The following is a 10,815-nucleotide window of genomic DNA, read 5'->3' as shown; positions in this document are numbered from 1 at the left end:
TATATATATATACTGTATATATATATATATATAAATATATTCTGACTGTTATTTCATATGTCAGGCTTTAAAAATGGTTAAACACAAAAAAAAACACATCTTAAAAGCCTTGTGTTCTGTCTATAGTTGTTATTAATATTGTTGTGATTTTATGACTGACCGTTTCTCACAGCCGTAAATGAAGCCACTTACACCTGGGAAGGATGCCTTCCTCCACGCCACTACAAAAACCCTGTTTACTCCTGTAAAGTGTTTCTGGGAGGAGTGCCATGGGACATCACAGAGGGTGAGCTGACTGACACTCATTTGAGATGTAGGTTTTATTCTGTATTATGGTTCTGAACACAAACAAGTTTTAAATAACAACTTTTCTGTCTCTGTAGCGAGTCTGTTGAACACATTTAGTGTTTTTGGTCCGTTGAAAGTTGAGTGGCCTGGTAAAGATGGTAAACATCCACGCTGTCCTCCGCAAGGTAACAGCAGAATTCATCTTATAGTAGTATATATGATCTATAATTCAACAACATCTCATACCAAGTAGGCTCAGTGTAAAAAGGACCAATATAGAAACATATTTGATGTTTAACCATATAAAGCTTTTATGGATTATTCCTGCTTTTCAGGAAATAGAAATCATTTAAAATCATTTCCAAATTATCAGCATTTGTGTCACACATCTTTTTGCTGGGAAATCGTTGCTGAATTTGATCAAAAAACAGCAAGAATAGCTTTTATTTTGTTACTGATATTTCAGAATCAATATTTAGCACCTTTAAATCAGTGTTATTTTGTTATACTTTATATACTATTATAGTTTATATTTTATATTAGGCTAATATTTTGAATTAGCTTTTTTTTGTAATTTTGTTATGTGCTTTTGTCATTATTATTATTATTATTTTAGTTTTTATTTATAAATTTTTTTAAATGACTTTTTCTGTTTAAATAGTTTTTATTTCAGCTGTAGTTTTAATTCACCTTTACTTTTTATTTATTTCCAGTTAGTAATTTAAGTAATTTAATTTCAAGGTTTAGTAACTTAACTTCAATTTAATTTATTTAATTTAAATTATTTTTAAAAGTCTTTAATATTCTTAGATAACAATAATAAACCTACTTAAAATGCCTTTCATGATGACAATAAAATTATCATCAAACCATTTAATTATGAAATTATATATAGTAAAAATTAGATTTTACTAAGAAATATTTAGTTTTGAACTGATATTTTGTTTGCAAATGATATTTGCAGACTGCTTCATAGTTATTAAAATTACATTTGATTTGCATTTTTCATTATTCAAAATAATGTAATTTATGCATATATTGATATATTTGTACATTTATGTTTATAATATATTTATATTACTCTTATTTTACCTAGTTTATTTGGTGACATTGAAACTCGGTTTTTGATTTCCACTAATCTAAATGAGAAGTCTCTTTTATGAACAAAAAATTATTAAATGAATAGAAATGCTTCAGAGATTGTAAAAATACATCAATGAAAAAAAGAAAAGAATGAAAATAAAAACATTGAAAAAAAATATGTACACACATACAGTATGTACAGAATATTCAGTATAAATATATTAAATATATATATATATATATATATATATATATATTAGGGGTGTAACGGTACACAAACATGACGATTCGGTACGTACCTCGGTTTTGATGTATGTTTCGGTACAGCAGGGAAAAACTAAAAAATTTTTTGTTGTTATTTTGTTTTTTAAACAGGGATCAATTACTGATCAAATTGCTCTTTCTTTAAAGGGGTCATATGATGCAATTTCAAGTTTTCCTTTCTCTTTGAGTGTTACAAGCTGTTCGTGAATAAGATAATAGATAAGATGCCTAAAGTTGCAAAGACTAAAGTCTCAAACCCAAAGAGATATTCTTTATAAAAGTTAAGACTCGTCCACGCCCCCCTAAAACGCCTCGTTTAAACACGCCCCCACATGTCTATGTCACGATGTGGGAAGATTTGCATAACGCCGCCCAAATGTTCACGCAAAGAAAGAAGGCGTAACTTTTATTCTCGCTGTAGTATTGTTGTTGCCGCCGCCGCCATGTCGTGGATACGCTGTGTTTCGTTGTGAAAGCAAAACTGCTTTGTTTGGTCTTCCAAAAGAGGACGATATCCGCTTTGTCATGCCTAGAGCTGATTCGTGCTGGTCGCTGAGGAAATACATCAACTTCGCGCTGTGGATCACCAGATCGGCTTTCACCGTGGACGAAGCGGAGTCCAGCCCGGGGTCACAACATGTGGTTGCCGCAAGCCCGCCGGACGCTCCTTCGCCCGCCGTGTGTGACGCTGTGTTTCGTTGTGAAAGCGAAACTACTTTGTTTGGTCTTCCAAAAGAGGACACGACTAGAAGTCAGTGGTTAAGTTGTATTTACAGCACTGTTCCAGAACAGTTCAACCCAAATATTCAGATGTGTGCAGCAAATTTTATGGAGGACTGTTTCCTGAACATGCAGAGTAGCCTATAATGCGTCTGTGCTCAAAGGCTGTTTCTATAAAGTGGGGCAGTTCCAACTTTGCAAGGACGGTCTGAATAGTCTTTTGTGCCTACCAAGATTTTATTTATTTGATCAAAAATAAGGTAAAAAAACTGTAATATTGTATTATAATATTATTACAATTTAAAGTTTTCTATTTGAATATACTGTAAAAATGTTTCTATTATGCAAAGCTGAATTTTCAGCATCATTACTTCAGCCTTCAGTGTCACATGATGCTTCAGAAATCATTCTGTTATACTGATATGATGCTTAAGAAACATTTCTTATTATCATCAATGTTGGAACACAGTTAATAATTTATAATATTATAATATCCTAATGGAAAATGTGATACACTACTATTCAAAAGGGGTATGATTAAAAAAAAGAAATCAATACTTTTATTCAGCAAGGATAGATTAAATTGATCGAAAATTACAGTAAAGACATTTATAATTGTGTAATCACTACAGACGTTTGTTACAAAAATCTATTTTGAATGAATGCTGTTCTTTTGATCTATTCAGAAGCCTGAAAAATGTATTATTGTTTCCACAAAAATATTAAGCTGCAAAAACAATGTTTTCAGCATTGATAATAATAATAACAATTATTAATAACTGAGCACCAATAACAACTCAGCATATTAGAATGATTTCTGGAAAATTTCTGAAAAAAGATCGGAGTAATGATGCTGAAAATTCAGCTTTTGCATCACAGAAATAAATTACATTTTAAAATATATTTACATAGCAAACATAGTTAATTTAAATTGCAATATTTCACAATATTACTGTATCACAATATTACTGAGCACGAGAGGCTTTTGCCAGTGTATTTTCACTCAGAAATTGGTAGTAAATTTCACAAATGATCACAAAGAAATGGCAAGTAAAACATGAATTAAATGTGAAATATATATATATTTACAACTTCAGAAAAATGCATTTTTAACAGCGTGTATATATACTGTGTATATATATATACATATATACTATATATAGTCTTACTACTTCTTCAGCCATGGAGTGAATGTGTTGCGTTTTTTCATCTAGGCTCTGGCAGAGTGACGTTCAGAAGTCAGAGGAGCTATTTGAAAGCCGTGACTGCAGCGTTTGTGCAGATAAAAACCTGCAAGTTTACCAAGAAGGTACAATAGAGCAGAACTCAGATATACCATATACTGTGGGATCAGCCCTGTGGATCTCCCTCTCTTTCTGTTCCCTCTGTAGGTCCAGATTGACCCGTATCTGGATGACTCCATGTGCCAAATATGTAACAGTCAGCCCGGCCCATTCTTCTGTAGGGCTCAGGTAGGAATCAGATTCTGCACAGCGTCATACCAAGCGTTACAGCTCAGTTCACTTAGTTCCTAATTCTTTGGTGTCTTTCACACTGTGTAATTTAGCTTTGGACAATGACACATCTGTATCATTAATGTGATGATGAACAATAATTTTTAAGCATTGTTCTGTTTATTTTTATTTTATTTTTTATTGTGAAAAATATTTCTTAGAAGTAGGGAATCTTTGGGTTGACAGCGAATTGATTTTATTATTGATTCACTGGGTTTTGATTCAGTACACAATAATACAAAAATATATATATATATATATACACTGTATATATATATGTGTGCGTGTGTGTATTTATAATTACATTTCATTATCAATTAACTAGTTTTGAGATTTTTTATTGTGGAAAATATTTCTTAGAAGTAGGGAATCTTTGGGTTGACAGCGAATTGATTTTATTATTGATTCACTGGGTTTTGATTCAGTACACAATAATACAAAAATGTATATATATATATATATACACTGTATATATATATGTGTGCGTGTGTGTATTTATAATTACATTTCATTATCAATTAACTAGTTTTGATTTCAATTCGGTATACAGTCTTGATTCATCTGATTTTTAGTTTTATATATATATATATATATATATATACACATACACACGCACACAGAGTTGAATTGTTTTTAAAATTTTGAATCTAAGATAGATTATTATTGATCAACACAAATTTGTTAAATAAGTTTAAAGTGTGTTTTAATGTCTTAAGTATGTGTCAAACTCCTTTTCCAGTACTGTTGAAAATGATGACCGTGTGACATTCATACAAATTATACACCACCTATACGTGATTCATAGCAATTTATTGATAAAAACTCACAGTACTGCACCAACCAACCAAACCAAACTCTTGCCGTATTGCGCTGACATGCATATTTTTTCAACTCTTTAGGCCTGTTTTAAATACTACTGTCGGTCATGCTGGCATTGGCAGCATTCTCTGGACGTGTTGAGCAGCCATCAGCCTCTCATGCGCAACCAGAAGGGCCTGAACCCCAAATAAACCCACCGCTGCCGGCGTGGGGAAGAGTCCGGACTGAGTTCACTGTTTTGGGGAAGGATGTTAGCGTGAGTCAAGGGCGACTCACTTGAGGAAGTCACTGCGTTGTATTGCACTGCTCTCGTTCTCGTTCATTAAGGCTCTATGCACACTAAAGGGTTCGTTGATGGTGACCTGTTTGCACAGCTGACCAGACAGCCATCGCCTTGGAGATCTGATTTTAAAGAGTTGTGTTTTAGATTTTGCATGCACAGATTATTAGTTTATCTCGCAGGCTTGACTCTCTGATGCAGGCAAAAGCCAGTCGGTGCCTTCGGCTTCTCTTTTGTTACCAGTGTTTTAATACCATTATTTTGGTTTATTTTATTGATTTTTAAGGTGGTTTTACCTGCTTTTCTACTGCTGGTTTAGGTCATAGCATATGAAACAGATTTTTTAAGTTTGCCTGCCTCAAGCGTCTTTTCCTGTAGGGCCTTTTTTATTTACCCTTTTTAATGCTCTATTAAATGGTTGATGAGCATCTTGGCTTGTGAAATGTTCTAGGAAGTGACATCACAGCTGGCTGATGCTGTTGCTTGGCAACCACCCTGCCATCAATCATCCATCAGATCGGATACATGTTAGCAACTCTGGATGGTTCTGTGCTGTATATAGTTTTTATCAAATCATAGCACTTTTTTTTAAACATAGCACTAGGGAAATGTTTGCCAGTGGTTTTAAAATTGTTTGTTTGAGCAGATAGAGGTGGAATTCTCACGTTGAGTTTGGTGTTTTGTGTTAAACCCTCCTAACCTTAGTTAGCCGCTCTGGTTTCTCGCTGAAGCTGTGCCAAAGAGTATAATCTCTTCCTCGTTGCCTTTTGCAGCCGCTTTTTAGAATTTCAAAGTCTCTACCTCATTGCTCTGCAAGTATTGCCATGGTTATTTACAAAATAAAGTTGTTGAAGCACTGAAACATTTGACGCTCGGTTTTATTTCAAGGTTCAAACAAGAAAGTGTTAGAAAAAAATCTCTCAAAAGAGAAATATTTAAGTTATTTGAATATCCTCTGATTTCATTTATAAACTATTTTCATAAAAAAAACATTAATATCATCAAATACCACCCAATATTTTTTCCTTGGTATAAATAAGAAATTATATGACTATAATTCAGTACACAATAATGCTATCATTTTTATGTTCTGTATTTTTTGGTTTAGAGTTTGGTCCCAGAATGACAGGATTGCCAGATGATGCCAATTGAGTGTGTGTGCATCATGTGAGTTCAGTCTGTTTAGTCTGAGGCAGGCGTAGAGCCGCCAGTCCTCCTGCCAGCAGGAGTGCAGACACCATCAGCAGAGGTATGGCACAGTTTGAGTCCACCAGCTGCCCAAACACTACATTTCCCATGATGGCTGCCACACGACCCACTCCAGTGAAAACCCCCAGAGCTGACGAGCTACAGAATAGAAACTGGAATTAATACATTCATTCTTTCAATTCTCAGAATTCTTCTGCTCACCAAGGCTGCATGTATTTGATCAAAAATACAGTAAAATTGTGACATTATTACAATTGAAAATGTTTTCTATTTGAATATATTGTAAAATGTAATTTATTCCTGTGGTGCAAACTGAATTTTCAGCATCATTACTCCAGTTTTTAGTGTCACATGATCCTTTAGAAATCATTCTATTCATCAAAGAATCCTATAATGATTTCCAAAATTATTAAGCAGCAAAAAAACGGTTTCAACACTGTGATTACAATGTGATTTTCTGGATTTTTTTTTCTCATTTTGTCTCTCATAGTTGAGGTATACCTATGATGAAAATTACAGGCCTCTCTCATCACACATACACATACATACAAACAAACACACACATACATATATATATATATACATACACATAAACACACACAAAGAAGATAAATATGAGTTTACTGTAGAGACTTTAAAAAAAAATTCTACTACTGTAGAAACATTAAGAAAATCTTAATTATTCCTTTTGACCAGTAGTGTAAATGATGTCTGTTTTGATTGACTGACCTCTCTGCATGTTTATTTAGTCATTTAGCAGACGCTTTTATCCAAAGGGACTTACAAATGAGGACAATAAAAGCAGTCAAAACTAACAAAAGAGCAACAATATATAAGTGCAAATGACGTGAAATCAGTATCAGTATTACTTTATTACAAACGAATATTGGGGTTTACCGTAGTTGTGTGGGGTAAAGTTCAGTTCCCACCACGTCTAGAGCGTTCCAGGAGACGACAGAAACACCGCTGAACACGCAGGACATGATCAGACTCTGAGCTTTGGTCTTCACCACATAGATGAGGAACACGCTCACGCTGGACACCAGCAAACTCACGGCTACCAGAGAAAAATCCACATTATCATAATGCATCATTATAGCGCTTCATTAGTTCTTTAATATTTTGTAGTAATAAAATATTTTGAGCTGCCATTCAAACATTGGAAGAAAAAACCTGTTGTACTAACAAAGCAGGATTTTCCCGCCAATTCTGTCCATGAGCAGGATAGTGAAGATGTTTCCCGGCAAGTTCGAAGCAGCTGTTACAAAACCCTCCATGTACACTATAAAAACACATGAACACATGCAAACGACACAAAGCCATGAGAAATAACACTTGAATATCATGACAACAAAATAAAATATAACTAACAAATTTCATATTTGTGTGCTTTTGCTGATGAGAAAAATATTGATTAGTCTCATTCAGTCCGGTTTTAGTAGCATTAACCTGCAGTTTTGACTGGATAGCAGCTTTCATTCTCTGAGTTTTGGACTCGAGACACGTTGGCGCATGGAGACCCTCCATCCTCGGTTCTCTTAAAAAGCTCTGGAAACCACATCCATAATCCATAATACCTGCACAGAGAGGATTACAACATTGTAATCCTAGTGGGTCTGTTTTTTACTTCATCATCTTTGTATAATCTGCATCATTTTAAATTAACTAATTATAACAGATTTAAATGTTTAAAGTTTTAAATTTAAAGGTACAGTAGCAAAAACAACCTGTCGTGTTTAGCCAATCAGAACAGAGTTAATTTACATATCGACGTTATGATGTAGCAGCAAAGAAAAACAGCTCGTTTAATTCTAAGATTCAACTAAATTATGACTGACTTCGGTGTAAAAACCTTGACACCTTAAATTGGTAGAATATTTTGCCTTTACCATTTTATAATTTAAGTTTAGTACCCAAATGAAATGCAGAAAAATATAATCAGCAGAACGACACTTCTGGAAGCCAACGGTCCAACAAACAGCTGTTTCATGGGGTCCAGAGCCTGTAGAAGAACCAGCAAGGCCATAAAGAGCTCGGTATGACTTCATGTTAGCATTAATAGCTTCTAAGAAAGCAGAAAAGAAAATCTCAATAATGCATCAAAAGTGCTCTGAACCTGTTTGAGTTGGTGGCTGAACTGCTGACATCTTGAGCCGCTAGTGGGTCTGTTTTTTACTTCATCATCTTTGGATCTGATCACAAGACCTGGTACCTGTTAAGAGAAACTGTCAGTTTTATCAAATGACAAACCAAAATAATGTAGTTGGCTTTATGAGAAGTGGGAAGGTTTGGCCTAGAATTGAAAGCAAACATCATCGAGGCGGTACTGACGGGAAATGGTTTTGTGGCACATCTGTTGTTCAGTTTGAACATCTTCTGGAACACAGACAAAGCCTCTGTCTCACGTCCAGCCTGTGGAAGAGAAACACAGTGAAATAATGTGCCACCGAACCTGACAAACATGCAGCCTGTAATGGACCTTAATACAGTACATGCTATATTTGCAGTTCTACTAAATTCTAGAACTGTGACTTGTTCAGACACATGGAGTTCTAGAATTCACAGCCTACTAATTGAACTTTTGTATCGGTGTAAAATAAAAAGTAAAGTATCTGACGGTACACACCTCCATGAGGAACTTGGGGCTCTCTGGCATGAACAGTCTGAAAATAAGTGCTGATGACAGACTGGGGACGGAGCAGAGGACCACAAAAAGACGCCAACTCTGAAAATCCAACCAGCCCCAATGAGCACTCAAAGAAGTTCTGGGAATCACCAACCACGCCACACCTGGAAAAACACAAAATATGTATTAAAAATCAATATTCATGCATCAATGTTTTGCACTAACGACAATAAATGAGTACAGGCTACTTATTAGCTTATTATTTAGACCCTTTTTTCTAAATAGTGGCACATGATATATTTTTAGCTTTTGCCTTATGCATTGTTATTTTGTTTATTTAAATATCTTTTATATTTTTATTTATTAATGGATACATTTTTGGTTATTTACTTTTGTCTTGTGCATTTTTTGCATGTTTATTTAAATATATTTTCATATATATTATTGCTAATGTATTCTTATCTTTTTTTATTATCTCTAGATCTTCAGGTTGTGTTCTTTACTGCTCAGGTTTCAATATTAAAACAAAACCGGAAAAAAAAACACTTATACAACCTTCTAGACAGTATTTTAGAGACACTCCTCTCTCAGCTCAGAGGATGATGGTTTTACCTGCTGCTAAAATATTTCCAGCCATCCAGAAGGTGGCTAGAGCGCTGATCATAGCCCCCCTCCTCAAACGTGGCTGAAACTCAGAAAAATAGGAGAAGATGACAGGAATGGAGCCGCCGACCCTGAGAGTGAGACACAGATGCATTCATGGGATTCCAGTCAAATGTGTCGAGATTCTGTCTGTATAATTTCTATCGAAACCTTCAGAATGTCTCTGTGGGTGTAAAAACTCTTTTGGCATGTCATTACCCGACTCCACTGAAGAACCGCAGGAGCAAAAAGAGCCAGAAACTCGGGGCCAAACTGGCCACCGCCCCAAATATGCCATTCACTGCCAGAGAAATGACCAGAATGCTCCGCCTTCCTCTGCGATCAGCCAGATACCCCCAAACATAACCGCCCACCATCATCCCTGTCAAAGGAAACGGCCGGTTGACACGTTCTATCTTAATGAGCCGCATGACAGTCAAATCACATGGTTATGTCAGCAGTTTTAATCACTGGGTCAGTTATGTATTTCTTGTAAAAAATAAAAAAAAAACTGAAAAACTATGAGCATGACTCTGCAGTTTTCAGACACGTGATAAGGCAAATAAAATACAAAGTTCAACCAAATAGGGAACAAACTGCATTTTTGACCTGCTTTATTTATTTGATAAAAATGTTTGATATTCCTCCTTTGACCTGCAGTTTAAGACTGCAAAATGAACATGTCTTGCCTTTAACCATTTTCTCACCATGAATGAACCACAAATGCCTAATTTTCAGTTTTAAAAATGCAACATGATCAGATATTTGGTTAGAAAATCAAATTTAAAAAAAGAAAGCAGCACAGATAATAACCAAGGAATATGCTGGAGGTGAGGAGCCCCATGTCGGCTGAGGTCAGCAGGAGGTCACAGCGTGCCGTGGGCAAAAGGAACGAAACACACAGGATCTCCACCGCATCGCTAGCGTTCGCCCAGCCGCAGACCACCAACAGCAGCCAGTGGAAGAGCCCGAACCCTGCAGACAGACAGAAACATGAGGATCGCTGACCACTGCATCTGGACATAAGAAACTACATTTAGGACAAATTATTCACCACATTAAATACATAAAGGTCAAATAAAGATGATTTAACCTGCTTTCTCAACAGCCTCCTCATATGAAAGTTTCTTTCTGCTGGATGTCTGGTCATCTAATGGAAACATTATATATCACTAAAATTATCATATATATATACAGGATCATTATGTACACACACACACATATATATATATATATATATATATATAGGATCATTATACAAACACACACACACATATATATATATATATAGGATCATTATACACACACATATACACATATATATATAGGATCATTATACAAACACACACACACATATATATATATATATA

The 10,815-nt window shown here is 35.0% G+C and overlaps 2 protein-coding genes across 2 annotated transcripts in view; one reads left to right on the top strand and one right to left on the bottom strand.

Annotated features, from left to right (window-relative positions):
- LOC107562273 (cytoplasmic polyadenylation element-binding protein 1-like) overlaps positions 1–5,821 on the top strand; it is a 13,022-nt gene extending 7,201 nt beyond the window's left edge. The window contains exons 6-10 of the mRNA XM_016246896.1: positions 173–286; positions 384–473; positions 3,570–3,664; positions 3,747–3,827; positions 4,769–5,821. Of these exons, the coding sequence (XP_016102382.1) occupies positions 173–286; positions 384–473; positions 3,570–3,664; positions 3,747–3,827; positions 4,769–4,879 (491 nt within the window). The 3' untranslated portion in view covers positions 4,880–5,821. The remainder of the gene's footprint in view (positions 1–172; positions 287–383; positions 474–3,569; positions 3,665–3,746; positions 3,828–4,768) is intronic.
- Positions 5,822–5,927: 106 nt separating this feature from the next.
- The window catches only part of LOC107562283 (synaptic vesicle glycoprotein 2B-like), a 5,482-nt gene continuing 594 nt past the window's right edge, over positions 5,928–10,815 (bottom strand). Inside the window, exons 2-13 of the mRNA XM_016246904.1 lie at positions 10,539–10,595; positions 10,259–10,420; positions 9,665–9,827; positions 9,416–9,537; positions 8,804–8,967; positions 8,509–8,589; positions 8,294–8,389; positions 8,091–8,179; positions 7,627–7,754; positions 7,364–7,459; positions 7,075–7,234; positions 5,928–6,315 (exon numbers count right to left, since the gene is read on the bottom strand). Coding sequence (XP_016102390.1) covers positions 6,132–6,315; positions 7,075–7,234; positions 7,364–7,459; positions 7,627–7,754; positions 8,091–8,179; positions 8,294–8,389; positions 8,509–8,589; positions 8,804–8,967; positions 9,416–9,537; positions 9,665–9,827; positions 10,259–10,420; positions 10,539–10,595 — 1,502 coding nt within the window. The 3' untranslated portion in view covers positions 5,928–6,131. The remainder of the gene's footprint in view (positions 6,316–7,074; positions 7,235–7,363; positions 7,460–7,626; positions 7,755–8,090; positions 8,180–8,293; positions 8,390–8,508; positions 8,590–8,803; positions 8,968–9,415; positions 9,538–9,664; positions 9,828–10,258; positions 10,421–10,538; positions 10,596–10,815) is intronic.

Source organism: Sinocyclocheilus grahami, unplaced genomic scaffold (assembly GCF_001515645.1).
Source record: "Sinocyclocheilus grahami isolate Dianchi unplaced genomic scaffold, SAMN03320097.WGS_v1.1 scaffold816.1, whole genome shotgun sequence".
NCBI lineage: Eukaryota > Metazoa > Chordata > Actinopteri > Cypriniformes > Cyprinidae > Sinocyclocheilus > Sinocyclocheilus grahami.
The sequence above is the reverse complement of the archived record's forward strand: the minus strand, read 5'-3'. Positions and strand labels throughout refer to the sequence as shown.